A 19388-nucleotide genomic window follows, 5' to 3' on the forward strand; every position below is an offset into this window, starting at 1 on the left:
TGTTATTTTCCACCGCACCACCTCCTCGGTAAAGATCCCCCAAAACAACCATTACAAAAAGCACTCTCTACAACATTTATTCATCTCATATCATCAAACCTTTTGGAATCATATATTATAAATAAATAACAGTGTTGTAGAGCTAAACACAGCAAATAACTCTATACATTCATTTATATAAATTAAGTAATCTCATATATTTATATATATCCAGTATGACTGTACAGTACATGTGAAAATGAAACAAAAATGTTTACATTAAATCTATTTAGCAGTGTAATGTACACTAATGAGCAACTTCCCAGACGCATTACTGGAATCCGTGGCTTCGCGTCTTCACTCCATTCGACGTTTAGGTCACACGTTACTCGGATCTTCCACTGTTCTGGAGCCGATGCTTTGTTTCCTATGTGAGAGACACAGAGACACTGGTTTCAAATACAGCGTTTGAGTCCAGTCAATTTTCTCCTATACACTTCAAACGTCAGTATAGAGGTCAAAGGTTACAGGTTTCTTTCTCACCTTAGCTCCTCCAGGCAGACTTTATTCCTAAGCCGTACATCTTCAGTGATGGGATAGAGGAGCAGGATCATTAAGCCCGTGACGATGAAGGCCACTGGGGCGGCGCCGATCAGCAGCTTCAGGGTGTACACCACAGGGGGAGGCTGCTTGCAGGCGCCTGTGTCGTATCCTGCAAACCTACAAGCAATGACGGAGAGGCTCTGTTAAAATGCGCGAGAGGAAATGAGCATCAGGCCGCACTGTGCAGCCCTGCAGATGAGCAAACTCGACACCTTTCGTGTGATGAATTATGCATCGCACCAGGGGTTAATGCATTTCGGTGAGGTATCATGACATGCTAAGTGCAGACGTAGAATATCGCGCAGCGCTTGAGTTAATCATGCATGTGTAACAGTAATGCAGACTTACTCCAGGCAGAGGGTGGACACTCCCAGGGAGATCCCAGAGGCAAATTTGGTGAAGAAGACATAGAAGGAGTAAAAGATGGCTTCGTGGCCTTTACAGTAGGGGTTGGCCAACCTGAAGTCATCCACCACATCTGGCAGCATCGACCTGGATTGAAGCACAAAAACAGGCGTGCAGAGCTGAATGAGCATGTGTCGTTTGTCATAAAAGTTCAACATCACAGTGAGCCATGGTAAAACTTTAAGCTGATACGCGCCGAGACCTCCCTCGTGCTCTTACTTAGGTTATCTCACACGTGCAGTCAGGATGCCAGCGCGCAGCGATGTGAGGTCAGAGCTCTGATATACCAGTGGGCCAAAATTACAGAGCTAATAACACGATTAGATGATGAGCAGCGGGCGGGACAGGATAAACAATCAGCCCCTTCCAAAATAAACAGGCCCCCCTCAGGAGGCTGTAATTTAGGTTTTTAAAGGGAGGGGAAAAGAGATGAGTGAGGAGAGGCGAGGGCCTTAGCAACGACTGGAAAACAGATGTAGTGATACCTCTGGCGTTGCCGGGGCTCTGTGATGGTATGGAAGATTTATAGTAGACGGGTCCTGTAATTCTTAAAAATGACATCATTTCATGACCGTGGCATGACCTTGGTGAGCGCTCAGGGCCCTCTGACAGAATGGCTTGACTAATGACATTTTGCATCAAATCAAAAGGGGATTAAAATGAACAGCAGAGCATACATATAGCAGGGTTGAATTTAGGTAAACAATATCAGCGGCTTAGGGGATTTCAGTTTTATTTAATCCTTTATAACAAGGGGCGGGGCAACCAAATTTATATTACTTAGCAGATGGCAGGGACGCTCACGGGACCGTTCACTACAGGGCTTTTAAAATTTTAGCACAAATATTTACACCTAATTTATGTTGACGAGCGTGTTTCATCTGAACTGTTGAGTCTCACCATGGCAGGAGGAGCGATGCAGCCACAGTGAGTCCAGAGGAGACGGCCACAACGTAAGCCACTATGACGTTAGGGATGAACACCAACATCAGTGTGAAGGGCAGGATCCACTGGAGAGACAAACACACATCCATAAAAAACAAACTTTCTTAAAACTGTTTCTTTGGTCAAGACAAACACTTTAAAAGCTCATCCACAAGAAGGCACAAACAAAAAGTCTGATGGTCAAAGCTGAATGTTACAAAAATAAAACCAATTTACTCACGGTGATGCCACAAAAAGCTGCCGTCTTCTTCCCAAATCTCTGCAGAAACCACTGCCACAGTGGAATGCTTATTACTGCGGATACCTGAGCAGATGTGTGCAAAAGCGTAAAGTGACTTAGTCTGTAAGTTAATTTAGAACTTACAAAAGAAACAATAGTATTAGGAAAGATGGTCAACATTTAAAATAACATGACAAGTAGTGCTAATACTGGACAAAATAATAATCCTTTACACCAAGTAACGCGAACACTTCAATCCGGCCCATTGGACAGCTTTGGAAATGTAAATGACACAGATTTACACAGATTTTGGATTTTCAACAGTGTTTTCACACATTTTACAGCTTTTCCTCCTGTGGTTCATACTACACCAAAGTAGGTAATAGATATAAAATTCAATTAGGGTTCTGCTGAGATTTCTTCCTGTTAAAAGGGAGTTTTTTCTTCCCACTGTCGCCAAGTGCTTGCCCATATGGGTACTGTTTGACTGTTGTTTTCTCTGTATCACTGTCGGTTCTTTACCTACAATTAAAACCTCCTTGAGGCAGCTGCTGTTGTGATTTGGAGCTACGTAAATAAAACTGAATTAAATTGAATTAAATTGTAATTTTACATGTTTATTTTTTTTACAAATTATGCCTCTTGTGCTGACAGATTTCTTTCATTTACAACAGCAGCATTTCTTCATCATGTACAAGAACGTACTGTTCATTGCTTTTTTTCTATAATAAGATGTCTCAGGGATTAAATTTGAAGTTAAAAGTTCTTCACATTGATTATGTGGCACATGATGTGAAATGAAGTCGAGCTCCCCACATTACATTGTAGTTAAAATGCACAAGGTGTTACATTTGGTTACGTTAATGTTGCAGATCTTCAGTGCTAAAAGCTGTACTCACCAGGATGGTCAGTACAATATTCTGGAAATGATCCCTCAGGTCGGCTGCATAAGTGCAGAAGAGGACAAAGTTGCTCTGGATCAGCTGCAAAAACCAGAGATGAAACATTCAGATATTCAGTCTTGTCTATTCAGCACTGTAGCTGTGCACTCTTGCTATGCTGAGCGCCAAATAAAGTGACTGGAGAAGCTGCTGACAGTGTTTTTGCCGGGATTTATTCCCGCTCTGGGGCTTTCGCAGAAGACAGCTGATAACTCCTCTGAGATGAGAGGATATATGAAATACAGAGAACCAGATCTGATGCAAAATTGGACAAGTTTGCAATCATTTAAACAGCGTTAAAGTGAGGTTGAAAAGTGAGCATCCGCGCACATGTGATAAACAAAAAGCAAGAACACACTGCTGGTATCACTCCCAATAGCCCTGCGACTCACAACACGCTTAAAAACGATGAGCTTTCAGTAAGTGCTCTTCTACTCTGATCAAATCATCATCGAGCGCCAGCAGTTCTCCCACGCTGTAAGGTCTCCATTTACTGTAAGGCCGAGTGTCATGACTGAGAAGTGTTCTGCCAATAAATTTACCTGAATGGCAACAGTGATGAAGAGGAATGCAGCGGTCAGAGAGAGGTATGGCCCGTGCCTCATCACCAGGACGAAGGCCTGCTGGAAAGAGACCTGCTTCTCGGTCTTCGGGGCGTATGGATCTGAAACACGAGGAATTAGAATAAGCAGTATATCAAATAACACCCAGCAAGGGAAAGCTGATAGATTTGCTCACTGGAACTACTGGAACTGCCCCTGCATTGCAGTGGACTGTGCTTGTCTCAGTTAGAGGTGTCATTTATAATAAAGAGCAGAGAATGAGAGCTAATGTGATCACATCTATGAGACGTAGCCCAGTATATATGTTCTTACATATTCCAGTAACTCTAAGTATTGTGTTATCAATTTCTAGATAGGTTTAGATTAAAATTTTCCTGTATTTGTTCGTTTTTTATTTTATTTTATTATACTGGTATCATGCAACAAAAGTCCAGTTATGAAATATGTTGGGTAGAAAACTAATTTGGTCTCAGCGAAACTGGTTTAATCCTGAAACAGTTCCTCGGGGGCCTCACTGAATAACAGTTTTCGGACAAGTTTAACTGATTTTTTTATATAAATATTACAAGAGTAAAAATAGTTACTAAATTCTTCTGCTGACCGTTGACCAGTCCTGCACATTGATTTAGATGTATTCCAATCCATGTCCATTCCTCTGTGTAGAACCGGTTAAACTTTCAGATGTTTGTGATTTTCTTCACTTAAACTGCTCACTTCAAGTCTTTCCACAACATTTCTGTTGGCTCAAGGTCCAAACTCTACTCAAACTGTTTCAAAGCAATAACCTTCCTTGGCAGAAATGCTTGCTTAAGGCCATTATTTTGCTTTATGAATCACTTGGATTTGGTTCAGATGTCCAGACGTTTTCTATGATGCCGTTCCGGTGCAGAACATTACTAAAACCCTATTTTTCAGAGGTGGGGTCGACTCTTATGGTTGGAATGAAGTGTTTTCTTTTCTCTTAACATAAAGCTTCTCATTTAAAACCAAAGTGTTCTACCTTGGTCATTCCTGTCCGCAAAACATTGTTCAAGCAGCCTGTCCACGTGACCGTTGGCAAGCTTCACAAAGGCAAGAGGGTTGTTTTTGTAGGGCAGTGGCTTTTTCCTGCCAAGCACCCACTGTTGATCACCGTTCTCCTGATGGAGAGTTGATGACAAGTTAACCTGGTGTCCTTTGAGACCTTCCAATCTGTGAGCGATTTTGTCCATTTTTGACAAAGTCTTTGAAGATGTTTGCGTAACCTTTGCTTAAAACCTTGAATGTCAACTATTACAACTGATTAACCTTTTTTTGGTCAATTTCAATACTCATTAACACACAATCACACAAAAATTAAGTCCTCACCGTCTCTCTCTTTGACACCCAGGAACATCACCACAGTGCAGATGACGAATACGCCTCCAATAACGCCGGCAGCTATCGTGTACACCTGCTTCTGCAGAGAGAAAGAAACGTACAGTCATGTCTCCATCTAGCTATCTCGTTTCATGGAGGCGACACAACACAGTCTATTTTGAGACTTTCTGCAATCTTTAATTCATAGTGCCCTAAAAAATTTAACTCTTTCTTTTTAACATGCTATAGATCAATTTTTGGAAACAAACGACACAGAATGTGCCAGTTTTTAGCCTACATGGCTTTTATTTTCTTCAATTCTTTGTCATTCTATCACTCAGCAGTGCATGATTTATTGACGTGACGTCTATGGGGAGCCAAACTATCCGTGCACATCTTGCTTTCCAAATACTAGCAGGAACAGGAAGAAACCTCAAGTAGATCCGTATCCCAAAATACAGACATTTAAAGCTGTAAACCAACAGGAACTGCTCTGCCTTAAACAACCTCTGTTTGTTTGCTATTTTTCCATGCGGCTCAGCCCAGCAGTTCATTATTATTTATGCACATCAAACACTCCCTGTTTCTGAGGGCAGACGGAGTTTGCCCAGACGGTGTGCCACCCTCACCAGCAACCACGGAGGAATTTAGTGGGTGGCTGCAGAGGGTTTGGGCTGCCCTGATAGGGTTCACCCAAAATCCATTGAAAAAGAACCATTTGAAGCCCAAATAGCTGCGGTGCAACCCCAAATCCAACACTGGACAGATTGGACTCTGGCTTGTTTCATCTTCACAAAAAAAAGTCTCATGATGGATGCTCAGTTTATTCACAGTTCTGCAAACTGAAATGCGAAGATGAATGTGTCCCTTTCCCCCTTTTTTTTTCAACTTTAACCTAAGCTGCAAATAAGACATTAATATATTGAGCACATTGTATCTAAGATGGCTTCAAATGTTCTGGCTGAGGCATAAACAAGCCCAATGACTGGCAGACTGTGGCGACCCCTCAGTGCAATGGGGCAAGATGTGGAGTGTGATGCCAGGGGAAGCACCCCCTTTGTGGTGGTGAGGGGGAAGCTGGCTCAGGGTGCGAGGATCAGATATCAAACAGTGGTGTTTCCTTTCACTCCCACGAGGTAAACATAGTAGTAAAAAGGTAAAAGTAAAAGAACCTGTAGACAGTAAATATGGAGCCAATTGTGAACAATCCTCCTTCTCATTCATCACTGCTTTTTTTAGCCTCTAATATTCTCTATAACTGCCTTGAGCACACACACACGCCACAGCCCCGAGGTAAACTAGAAGTTATTTTCAAACCAACTCTTTGCCCTACTTTTAGCACACCTGGCTTCCTGGCTTGGCACGGTGATACTTACAGCATATGACAGGTACTCCTTGGAGTGCACCATGCTCTTCACGATCTCTGCCCCGCTGCTGTTGCCAAGGTAACCAGCCGACATGTTGCTGGTAGGGCAGTGTTTCAGAGTGTGAGCGCTGGCCACAATCTGTCCCTGGATGGCAGCACCCACAAGTGTCCCCAGGACCTCCATTGTCATTCCTGTCATCAAATGAGCAAAGGTCCAACTCTTGGTTGCAGCACTTCAAACGCTATGCAAATGAAAAGCTAGAGCAAAGATTAATTCAGCACTGCAGGCATTAAGAACTTTGTGCATATTAAAACTTACGGTAGGCAGTGGCTGAGTCTCTCTCCTTCTGGTCCGTGCTCAGGAACATTGTGAGAGCAGAATAAGGCACATGGAAACACTAAAGAGGAGCAGAAAGACGTGGACAGAAATAAATGCAAGTCCTGCATAACAGATAGGCAAACAGTTGCACAAGTCTCCTGAGGAAAGGAAAAGATAATGAAGGTATTTTATTTTATTTTTAGCATTGCTAGCGGCTTATTTCTAGAAGATTGAAGGTTGTAATACTTTGGTCCAGAACAAAATGTGTCTCCGCTGCTACTGAATCAGTTACAATCGAATTTTGCGCTCCGATCGTGGTCCCCAGAAGACGACTCATAACAACAGTAGTTCCCTACCCTCAGGCACCAACATGAGGTGAACATTTTTTCATAGTATGTGTCAAAATCTAATAGATAGATAGCCATAAAATTAAGCAAGCATGTTAATAGTCCCTACAAGATAAATCTAAATATCTCTCTCTTAACTTTTCCAAATACCTAAATCTAAAAAGATTGCCTTCATCCTTAAAAATGTTTGCACATTACCATGCTGATATTAGCATTTAAACAAAGAACAATTTACAAGGGGCTGAAGAAGTAAACCACTTAAGTGCCATAAAGCTTCCTCAAATAGTCACTTAAGATGGCTCAAAAAGTCCCTTAAGCCGCCTATGTTAAAATGACCAACATTACAGCAGAAATAAATATTGTGGTCTGGTACAAGAAATTATTAATGTGTAAAGCTTATTTCCTACTCCTCTAATATATTTTACTTCTTATTACTTCTTATTATTTAGGTGAGATTTAAGTGAGTCAGTGTAGCTGCTAACTGTATGCTAGCCTTCACCTCAGCTAACTAAGGTTGTTAGCTGAGATCCTCTTGGTCTCTTTTGGAGCAATTTTCTTAAATTATTCTATATTAAATTATGTCAAATTATTTTATTTGGTGCAATCATCTAACAAATAACATGGTGTGACCAAGAAAACAACCCAATTCTGATGAGTGAAAAGCTAGTATTTTTGTATTTGGCTAACCAGGCTTGTTAGCTGATCGTTTAGCATGCCACAGTCTTTTGGCTCCAAAAAAACAAACAAACAAGCAAAACAAAAGAAAAACAAGATTGTTGCAGCCAAAATGCTAAATTCAAAGCTTTAAAGCAATGGGTGATGTCTCAGTGGCTATGTCCATCATTTTTTGACAGTCCGTGTATACAAAAGAAGAATGTAACTCATAGCCCTACTGTGCTAAAGTCCAGTCAAACTGTTAAAAACAAAATCTGGCTCATAACTGGAAACACCCTTAATGCCTTTTATCTATATATTCCAGAGAGAATGCTGAAGAAAAATATACACGGTATATAAATATCAACAGCAATTTCTGCAGTTTCCATGCTGGCCAACCTCAGATCTGTTTTCTCCTTTCTCACCACCTCTCCCAGAGAAAAGGCGAGCAAACCAAGTCCTGCTTCACTTTGTAATTTACACAAGGGCTCAGTCAGCACTGTGGCCAAATGAGTATGCATAGCCACAACGAAAATAAATGTGACTCTGTAAGGACTTTTTTCAGCCATCGCTCTCCTGTACAGCATGTCATTTATGGGGCTTTTCCTGGATGCAAACACATTTGGGAATCAAACTTTCCTACACAGAGGTGAATGAAAACTGATTAATTAGATGGAAAGCTATTATTAGTTGATTGCATAAACAAAGGAAATGTTGAATTCTAACCTCTGTTTACAGACTGTGAATGATAACAGCTGCGCTTTCCCAGAAAACTTCACACAAACACACAGGCAGAGACAATGAAGGGCGGCTAAAAGTGGCAACCAGCATTTATCCGGCAAGAGGTTCCTGGCAGGACTGACCGTATACTTATCAAGTAGTTAGAATGACATGCCGTTACAGTTCACCACAGTGTGGCTGCAGTGGGCTACATGCTCTGCAGCACATACTATATGGGGTGCCCCAGAATCAGAACAGAAAGAGGAGGAGGAGGAATGGTTTGGACCATCACAACAAAAGGGAACTTAAATAGCTACACTTCCCCATTTGAGGCAAGGTGTTTAAGCGCTCTGGGTTTTAATCTGCTGCTCATCTCACAAATCAAAGCAGAAATCCTACGAGGGGCTGTCAGAGCCTGCATGAGATGACTGTAATCATTTCCACTTTGAAATCTTGTTATTCCCAACGTTTTCTGCGTTTTGTCTATACGTTACATAATCTGTCATCTGCAGACTGTGAGCTGCATCAGTCAGAGCTTTTATCTCCCGTTTCAACTTGACATCTCTCTTGTACTGAATGCGCAGTCCCTCCGAGTTATCTGAAGCATCGCACACACATAAATCTGAATTTCTTAAACGCACACAGTTCTGACAGAGCGTGCATACTCACGGTGATGAGGGTTTGGTAGAGGCAGTAGAAGCCGAGGTACCAGATGAACCGGCTGCCACTGAAAGGAGGAACGTACCACAGGTAGAAGTACGAGATCACCAGGAAAGGAGTGCAACCCACCATCCTGTAGAAGACAAATGACAGTGTGTCAGATAAAACTAAACATACAGAAGCAAAAATATCAGATTGTTTCTGAAAAGGTTTCATTAAAAAACACCACCTACTAAAAAGGCGGCAAACTTGGATCTGAATTCAAATCCTCCATCGTCACCGCTTCAACCTGTCACAGTAAGTGTTACAGCAGCTGTGCTCTGTCATTTTCATAGCGCTGGTAATTTGAGGCCATATTTCTGTCAGATTACAGTCAGTTTAAGCTGAATGCTAAATGATAATGTTGTAAGCATGGCAGGAATCTGCCTTGGGAGGAGAATACCGCAGTATTTCAAATCCTCATGAAAGATCCACATACACAAGCACGCAAATATGTAGTCCACACTCGTGCAAACGCAGCATGAAGCAATTCTGTCGCGTTGTGCTAGTTTTTTTGGGATTTTCTTCTAAAACGTTGTGGGCCATGTATAATACATAAGTAAACAACGGATATGTATCATTATGGTTAAAGCAAACAGCTGTGTGTTCAAAATGAAGAGAAATGCTGACAGATGATGGATGATGGACAGCATGACTTGGCTGCAGACATCAGTATGTATCACCAACCCTGCTCCTCTAAACAGTAAATGGAGTTTATCCCGCAGTGCAGACCGGAATAGCTGTAGCACAGCCACATCTGCAGGTGGGGGGAAAAAACGGAACGATTGAATTTAGGTGACTGTCACAAAACCCACGGGGGCTCTGACCTCTGACCTGCTCTTCGCCAGGAAAGAGAAAGTGGGAGAAAGAGGTAGAGAGAGGTTGATTGCAGTCATTTCTGGCATCATCCAGCTTGGCTACCTCACTCTCTTCCTGATTGTTTGCTGTAACAAAGGCGACTGACATCGCTGGTGCTGCAGTATTGACCGCTTGGTCATGGGAGCGATGAAAGGGCCCCGGGGCCGGTGAATGGGACAGTTAGAATGTTCCTGCAAGATGACTATGTCCGGGGAGAGGCAACAAAGGCACGCACACACACACACAAGCACACACAAACACTAGCATACTCTCTCACACGTCATGCACGCATGACTACACACCTGTCACACCTGTCCTAATAATTTGCACAGCCTTAATTAAACCAGAGAAGATTGATAAGTACCTGGCACTTACAATTCTCTCCTCAGTGACTTGTCGGGGACATTTGCGGCATGTTAATTAAAAGATGTGCGACTGGGCAAAGGGGATTTGGAAGAGGTTGTGTAGGTGAGATTACACTTTCTTTGCTGATTTTAGGCTTAGTCATGTTCATATATCCCAGTGGATATATAAGTACATTTACTCAAGTACTGTTGTTGTACTTTCCATGTGCATTTCCTGTTTATGCCGTGTTATATTTCCACTGCCCTCACATATTAAGTATTTTACTTTTAAAACCACTACATTTGTTGTGACTAGTAAAAATCACTGATTGCGGTGAAGGATTTTGCTTGCAGTAATCGCTCAGATTAGCAGGCTGTCGAGGCGCAGGGGTGATCACAGTGGTCGCCTTTAGGGAGGCAACTTGTCTCCAGACAGTTGCAGTTTGGGTCAGATTGTCTGAAATCACTCTCAGACAGCTCAGTGTGGGTTTGCAAATAATCGCTGTTTAATTTATAAGCTCAGATTGATTGCTAGCACACTGCAAATCATATAGGATCTAATCCCAAAGTGATTGCAACTTGACCCCATTCAATCACAAGCTGATAGCACACTAACTCTGTCTCATTGTTGTTTGATCGCCGTTGTGATGCGCCAAAGACGCTTTGAAGACGGCACAGAACTGCACCTCTCCTTCAAAGCACCCATTTCAAAGGCAACGAGATTACAAGCAATAATTTTGTTCATACTGCAGTATCTAACCACTGCTTCCCCTCGTGTGACTGTAGCATTGGCTTTCTTTAAATGTGACGACTGTGACAAGTTCTCTGTAATACAAGGAACCATAAAACTGTTCACCAGCTACACCTGCTTTTGTTTCATGTATTTATCTCTTTGTTTTCATCAAAACCTCCCATCTATGTTTGTCACAGTGCTCCCAAACCCAAGTGAGGGCAGTTTAGTTAGCCGACCTGCGATCTGGTGTCGAGGCTACTAGCGCTGAACCCCACAACGGATGTGAAATATCTTGGCAGCTTAGACAGCAAGGTTTTCTAAATGTGTCCCTGCGAGGACTTTGCTGACCGGTCTGTACAGCGGTCAGCCTGATAGCTGTCACGGCTAATGAAACAAACGCCACCGCAGTCAACAGAAGTTCAGCACTTGTTAAGATTAAAATAAGGGTTTGTACTACTTAATATGTAGCATTTTGAGTTTTGCGGATGATACTTTTCAGCTCTCAGGTATTTAAAGCTATAACTGTAGGACACTTACTAATAATTGAATATACTTTTATTGTCTGTTTTTGGCTACGTTTACTTAACTAAACAAATTCTGTTACTTAACTCTCACTCTGTCTGTCTCTGATGGAGACAATCTGATAAATCTGCTTTCTCAGGCTTGCCACAGTGATGGTGGTTTGCTGCCTTCACAAATAACAAACACGGCAGTACCCAAGGGATGCGTTTTAGGCTAAAAGACTCCATCCTTAAGAACTGAAGGCGCAGATACAAATCACTTAATGTCTGGTTGTGGATGGGTCAGCCAGAGGGAAGAGAAAAGCACTTCCTGCCGAATGGACAGAGGGGACTTCCCAAAGAAGGCTTTGCACGCATCTCATCACAATTATGACCAAAAACACACATTAAAAATGCCCATAAACACTACAGGTTCACAGTGGGCACACTCACATATGCGCACACCGACAGCTTCCCAGGGGTAATCGAAGCTGATTTAACATCAGCATCTGTCTGCTACTGAATGTGGCTGGCTGGCCACACTTGACTTGGTCCCCCTCCAGCACTGTCAGCCAGTGTTTAATCTATGGTTTATAATGGAGGAGGCATTAGATTGCCTGCTTATGTAAATTACATCAAGTGTCATGCCAGTGTGTTCAAAAGACATATACTCGGTTTAGCTGCTTATGGGATGATTTTCGAAACTGAGTTGATAGCGTCGTATAATCCACACTTACAAAGTCGCAAAATTCAAATTGCACTCAAAGCCCCCTGAGATGCTGAGGTTGAGCTTGCAGATAAAGCAAAAAGAAATGGGACGTGGCACATTACGTAAATGTATTTAAGAGAGCACCAGCGGATGATTTATGAACAAATGCAGATGAACGTCCCTGTTTTTTCTCCTTGTGTGGCGTTCAAAAGTCAAAAAGAGCAGCCCACGTCCTTGAAGTGTACAGACTGTATAGCTAATCAGAGGGAGTGTCTAAAACAACAAATTCAAGCATAACGGCTGTTTATCTAGCACAATCCTCAGGTGACAGACTCGAGTTGGAGAATAATTTTCCAAAACTGGAGCACACAGCTTGTTTTTGTTGTTGTTTTTGCATAAACATTAGCATCATGTGGGGGCCATATTATGTCTGAGAGAGTGGGAGCAAACCTAAGTGAGTCCCAGGGTCTGTCAACAAATTGCAGTCCTTTACATAAGACACTGAAACCAAGAATTACATACCCTAGCTTTATAGTTTCGGTAAATAGTTCCATAAACAGTTTAGATTGAATCTTTACAGGAATCTGGAGTAAAGACAATCATTATAGATATTATGATGCAGTCTTATAACTTCCACTTTATGCAGTGTATGCTTTTATTCCAGTTGGGGAACACACATTTATGAATTCACTTAGTATTTGTGTGTTTTATTGGAAGAATCCTCAGTGAATGTCTCTGCCAGTGGTATCAACTGGCGTTTATAAGAATACACAGCCAGTTTTTAAAATTCCATCAAACTGGGAACAAATTATCATTTCAGCTTTCCTGTATTAGTTTATGGAGAGAGAGGAGAGGGTCTCACCAGGGCATGAGTCTTCCAATCCTGGTCCATTTGCTTTTTGTGATGAAGAAACCGACCACAGGATCGGTCACAGCACCCCAGACTTTACCGATGAACAGCACCATGGAGGCCTGGAAGGCGTTAATCTGTGGAGCGCAACAGGGACACGCTGGAACTCACAGGCACACATTTCCATACCAGCTCATTTTTTCATCTGTGAAAGTCGCTTCCAGTGCGCTTACCTGAGCAACGTCGAGCAGGTAGATTTGCAGGAAGAATCCTGTGGCGCTGGCAGCCACTTCCTTGGGCGCGCCGCCGATGGCAAAACACAATTTGCTGCATAGCGACAACTTCTGGCTCAGGTCGGTCTGGGCAAACAGATGTGAGAAGGGACAAAACACACCAGTATATTTAGATCACAGCAGTAAGTATATATTTATTGCACATACAAGACTAGAATAGTCATAAGCATATTTAAAAATGTTGAAAGATGTACTGTAAGTTCCTTCAGTCAGAAACTCTTCCCAGACACACCAACACAAATGAAGGTGTGTCCCTCTCACATTTTTTAAGTCATCAGAACAGGCTTACAACACAAAGAGGTGTCCTTTCCAATTCGTGGTGCTCCAAAAATAACATTTCCTCTATATCTTCCTGTTGCAATGATGCAGTGATTCAGTGTAAAGAAACGTCACATATGACATGTGTTTGACTGTGAACTGCACTCCTTCAAATAACCCCAGCCCAAACTGCATAATACGGTGATCACATCTCCCTTTATCTTTGCCTCTCTTTGCTCATTCATGACTGTGTGGGAATGTGACTGTGTGTAAATACAATTTCAAAAAAAGGATCAGAAGAAGACCCCCTGCCAGCTGTTAGCACTGTGGTCTATGTGTGCAGACACAGAGCCCACAGAGGAGCCGAAGAAACCCACCGAGTCTCCATTTCCTTCCCCGTGCTCTGCTAAAACCATCAGGCATGTGACTCTGCGCATTTGTGTTTAGCAAGGGCGAGCTTTCATCTTCAGACGCGAATACGACGAGACACCGCAGTCTAGGGAGCCCAATATTTACAACTGGCTGTGAACACATATCGACCTTTTTTCCCCTTTCCTCCTTCTGGACTGCACAACCTTTAGTGTCAGACGCACAAACAGCAGAGTCGACACACATCTAGTGGCCAGGCTGGTCCACAGCTACTCCCCTCAGAGCTGCATGAAAGACATAAATCACCAAAGTGGCCTCAACCCCTACTGACACACTGTTATTATCCGCCTCACATTTTCTCTTCCCCCCATCAAAATATGGAAGGGGTTGGAGAACGACAATTACCAGGAGGGAGGTGTGTAATTATTCAATCTCAAGACAAGCGGGTCAGAGGTAAGTAAAGGCTGCGCGGCGGTTCCGGCTTCAAAACTCTCTCTTCTTCTGCTCTCACTGCAATTACCCCTAATTGGAGAGGGGAAAAAAATCAAAGTCTTTGGTGTCTGGAGAATGCTGTTTAACTGATGATGTGCAGAAAATACTCTCTCTGTGTCTCAAAACACTTTTTCTTTCCCCCCCAAAATCTTACACTCCATCTTTCATTACTGACTTCTTATCGTCAAAGAGGATAAACAGGATATCCCTGCTACTGTTCGCTGGATGCCCAAACGTAAAAAACCACATGCACACAAGTCAGCATAGACACACACAAACAAACTGTATATATACAGAAACACTGTCTGAGGAGGGGAAAAAACACAAAGAAAAACACATTTAAAAACAGAGTACTTGGAGAGTTCATACAGTGAGCAAAGGGGCAAGGACAGACTAATCTCTAAAGTTAATGAAACTGAGGGAAAATGATTTAGGACTGAGAATAATTAAAGAAGCGAGGGAGGGAAAAACTGAGCTTTGCTATCAAAGAAAAAATGCACACACTCAGTGTTTGCAATGCTAATGTCAGCCTGGTAAAAATGGATCCATGTTGAGTCGCTGAAAGGGTTTTGGACATTTTGGTGCATCAGGTTTACGCCACAGAATCCAGTTATCTGTGTCAACAAGAGCAGCTTTTTGCCCTCCATTCAGCTTATGGATTATAAGCATGAAAGTAAAGTGATGGCAGCAGGCCATTATAAATGTCCACAGTGGGCTTAGTGACATGGCTCAAGGCCCTTGGATTTTATCCAAAATCGAAACATGAACTAGTGCGCAGAAGTGATTTATTCTTTCTCCCGACAATACTGCATATGAATAGATATCATCGCAATGTGACGAGCGCTTTTGTGATGGATTGGAAAGTTCTTGGTGTATAATTTCCCATGCTACTACTCAGTGTGCATCTATCATGTCATCTGAGTTTCAAGTAGTTTCAAAGAGAATATGTGTTTCACGTGCAACGTTCCTTTTGTAGTCCTCATCTTTCAGAGAGAATGGAACGCAAGAGTCTACGCTGTAAAACACCTTTAATCCTTCCTTTGTTTTAAAGGTAGTTCAACTTGAAATGTATAGATTAATAGATTCAAGAGACGATGGAAAGTGAGTGTGTATAGTTGAGGACGGTTACAGAGCTGATGTTTTCATACGCTGCACTTTTCCGTCACATCTGAAACATCATGTTAGGATCCGGTGTTAGGAGCACACTAGCTTCACGTGAAGGCAACTAATCCATCAGTTCTGTTTCTATCGCACATAATTTGCATTTATTGATTTGAACTTTTCAGATAGTGTAATAACTTCCCCGTCTTTTTTGTCCATTTTTCTTTAATGTGCAATTTAAAATGTGCAAAAAAAAAGCAGTTCATCCAACTATTGTAACAGAAAATCAGACTATAACGCTTTTATACTTGTATGTATTGAGCTTAACAGCTAGTCCAGTAAATGTACATTTGATTTATTTCATTTTAATTCTTTGTCTAAGATGAGTTTGTTTAAATCCCATTTATAACGCTAAAAAGTGAATCGTGTTTTATGTTCACATCACTGTTCTGCTGCCTGAAGAGTAATCCACTTCACAACCGTTTGATTGAAGCAAACGTGTAAAATTTCAACTGTCAAGTCAAATTCAATGAAACAAAATGCATCGCATATTTGATAGTTTGGCAGAGATGAAATAGTTGCAGAACTGGTTCAATTGCCGTTCCCTGAACACCCTGAGCTAATCTAACGAAACAAAGAATAGATGACTAACTATTATGGTATTGCATTGAGATGACACCACGAACTGTAGTATCTGTCTTTACAAAGGAACAATACTCCATGTAAGGAATTGGTTGTCTGTCTTTCATTCCCTTGCCTGTGGGTCATGTTCTTGTGAGGACCTATAATCTTCTCTTGATTGAACTGGTTTACAAGTGCAAGCACATTCCCATGCACACAAAAAAGCTTTGCATACCTCACACCAACTCATCACACACATTGTGCAACATCTATAAGGTTAAATGAAACAACAACAACAAAAAATTACACATAAGGCAACAAATTTTCTAATCACGGCAAATTTGCCCTCTAGTCACTGTTTACTCCTATAATAGCTGTGATAATGACTGCCTCTTTCACTGCAAATCACCACTGATATCAGACAAAAGAAGCTAATCATCAAGCCGATCTTGCCGTCATCAGTGGAAACACTCACATGAAAAATAATCAGCTTCCGGACAGTGAATGTGTTATCTGAGGGATTATAGGTCACAGGAAAACAATGGAGGTGATTAATCCCAAACAGATAAGCAAATAAACAGATCTATTTCCCAACTTTATCCAATCAAGTTAATTCAGACTCATTCTGAGCCTTAAAGACATCAACTGAGATTGAAAGTCTCAGCAAGCCTTAATTGTCCAAACAAAGGTTACAGCTATGAGACTTAAAATTAACTCACACATGCAAGACTGCACAATAGAAAAAAATCACCAACAAACAAATGATAAGAGAAGATCTTACCTGCTGAGAGGTTTTGGGAAACAAAGGTTCGTTGGGCTTTCCTTCAGAGCCTTGCACGCCCCTCTCTCCCTTGGCCATGGCTGAAAGACTGTGTGTGAGGCGACAGCCGTACCTCTGTGTGTGTGACGGGGTGCTGTTGTTGAAGTGAGTGTGGCTGTGACTCCTTGTGTGAGCGAGGGCGCGAGGAGCCTGCTGCCAGTGAGTGGTGTGTGTCAGAGGCTGAAACTGGATGTGGCTCTGACTTCGGGTGTGTGTGTGGTGAGTGACAGCTCCAGAGGCAGGGAGCTCCTCCTGCTCCTCTGCTCTAACAACCCTGCTGCTTTCTGCAGCCATTCACATGCTGTGGTGCTCTGGAATGAGGCCAAGAGGAAAGACCAAAGTCAGACAGGTTGTGTCACACACACATTTTTTAAAGGCACTTTCTCTGTCAGCACAAGGACAGAAAAAAAAAAGAGTTCATATGCTTGCGCACAGACAAATGCAAGGGCAGGAGAGTTCACTAAATAATACCACTCTCTTTCCCTCTCACACACACGCACCTATCCACACAAACAAACGAACTGTCTTGAGATCAAAATAAAACTAGAATGTAATTCATGGCACCACCGAGATATGCAGAATTTGACACGTTTGCACAGCTGGCTTTGAGAAACGGCACAAACGGGAGCGCAAATGCGACGATGTCCCGTGCAGGAGGAGTAGCCTCCTGTGTAGTCTGCCCTCACGTTACTATTACTGTAAGTGCATCCATCAACAACCAGTCTGCATACCTACATGAACACCAGAGCCCATTAAAAAAATAAAAAATAATAGAAGCATTAACCAGATATCAACTCACCCCGTGATGATGGGAAATAGCCGGTGCCGCTCAGTTAGCAGGTTAGTTTTGAGCTGTCAGTGAGGTGATCTGCAAGTCACTCAGTCAGTCTGTCGGGCAGGAGAGGAGACTGCGGAGGATGGAGACGGGGTGCGCGTCTCCACTCCTGCGTTCAGTACGGTGACGCGCTGCGCCCTACAGCGGCCGCACCGGTGTTTCACATGGGAGATAGTGGCATCATTTTACAATCAAGCCACTATCTCTCACTATCGTCTCCTTTAAGCTCGGGTCAAAAACACCAACCTTTGAATTCCTATATTATCTATATTTATCACTTATGTATAAAATAAAATATTTTTATCAGTCTTTCTTAGCTCCTGTGTTATTGTCTAGTTAGTTATCTGACGGTCTATCACATATAGGAATCTTTTATTAGTCCATTATCGGTGCTTCACACTGAGAGTGTTCCAGTCATTGCAATCCACGAATCCCATTCATGGGAACTGGCAGTTGCTACAAGTGGAATGTATGCAATGCAGTTTGGTTTCATATCTTCTTGCATTAGTGTGCTTCTTTGGAAGAGGGAGCCGGAAACGGAACTCGTAAAAAATGCGCTCAAGAATTTAGCTGCATATTTCTTACAATGCATTATTATCATCATCAACGTCTTCACTATTATATAGTTATTGTGCGGATTTAGTCCCCGGGAAGCACCAAAATCCAGACCTAAAGGCCTACAGATCTAGAGTGGCAGCAAATCCTAAAAAGAAATGATGCCGTTCAAACTAAGCATTTTTTTTTTTATTGTTGCGTTTTTTATTATGATAGGCAAAGAAGCCGGACGAAAATGTCAAATTCAGATGATTTGCATGAGATTTGCGCAATCTTATCAGAGAGGCAAACAGTGAAATGTAATGTGAAAAATGCACTTCCTCTAGAGATGGTAGGACAGATTATTTTGTGTGTTTAATGAAAAACAATATTCCTCAAACACGTGTTTTGACTGTCACATCTATTTTATTCACAGTCTAAAGCACATTTAAACAACAGGAGTTGACCCAAAGTGTTTCAGAGGTGTGTTTTTTGCAGAAAGCAAACATGGCAGTGATTAAACTGCTCAGAATGTGTAAATTGATGCTGAGTCATATGGCTCAGCATCATGTCATGTGTCAGCCATGTGTCATGACTTATGAGATATCTCATAAGTCATAACACATGGCTCTTACCTGCATAAGCTGCCTTTGTAGTTTTAAAGTATCGGTATCAGTATTAGTATTGGCGATACTGGCCCTGTATTTAATTGATATCGGATTGATACCAACATTTGCAACTGTAGATGTCTCCAAAGTGTCCCCTAGACTTCAGTTTTAAAATGCACAACTTTACAGCAGAAATAAACATGTTTACAGCCTTATACAAAAAACAGTTTTGTCCTGCATGACTGATTTCTGACTACATAATAACTGTAATGAGTATGAAATCTTAAACTGGGTGTTTTCTTGGTTGCCATTTTGGTGTTTGGTCCAACTGAGATACTGAGGGATGGTGCTGAAGCTCATGCTC

General features: G+C 42.0%; 1 protein-coding gene across 1 annotated transcript; it reads right to left on the reverse strand.

The window, feature by feature from the left end:
• Positions 1 to 106: 106 nt before the first annotated feature.
• Positions 107 to 18033, reverse strand: mfsd2b (MFSD2 lysolipid transporter B, sphingolipid). Its single transcript, XM_080883416.1, has 15 exons — positions 17847 to 18033; positions 17009 to 17358; positions 13327 to 13452; positions 13106 to 13230; positions 9070 to 9193; positions 6680 to 6758; positions 6371 to 6552; positions 5004 to 5094; positions 3636 to 3757; positions 3052 to 3135; positions 2153 to 2236; positions 1888 to 1997; positions 931 to 1074; positions 523 to 699; positions 107 to 406 (listed from the first exon to the last, which is right to left on the reverse strand). Exons 2-15 carry the CDS (start codon positions 17339 to 17341, stop codon positions 358 to 360), a joined length of 1830 nt encoding a protein of 609 aa, XP_080739542.1. The 5' UTR covers positions 17342 to 17358; positions 17847 to 18033; the 3' UTR covers positions 107 to 357.
• Between the last annotated feature and the right edge of the window lie 1355 nt (positions 18034 to 19388).

Source organism: Rhamphochromis sp. 'chilingali', assembly GCF_963969265.1.
Source record: "Rhamphochromis sp. 'chilingali' genome assembly, chromosome: 5".
Classification (NCBI taxonomy): Eukaryota; Metazoa; Chordata; class Actinopteri; order Cichliformes; family Cichlidae; genus Rhamphochromis; species Rhamphochromis sp. 'chilingali'.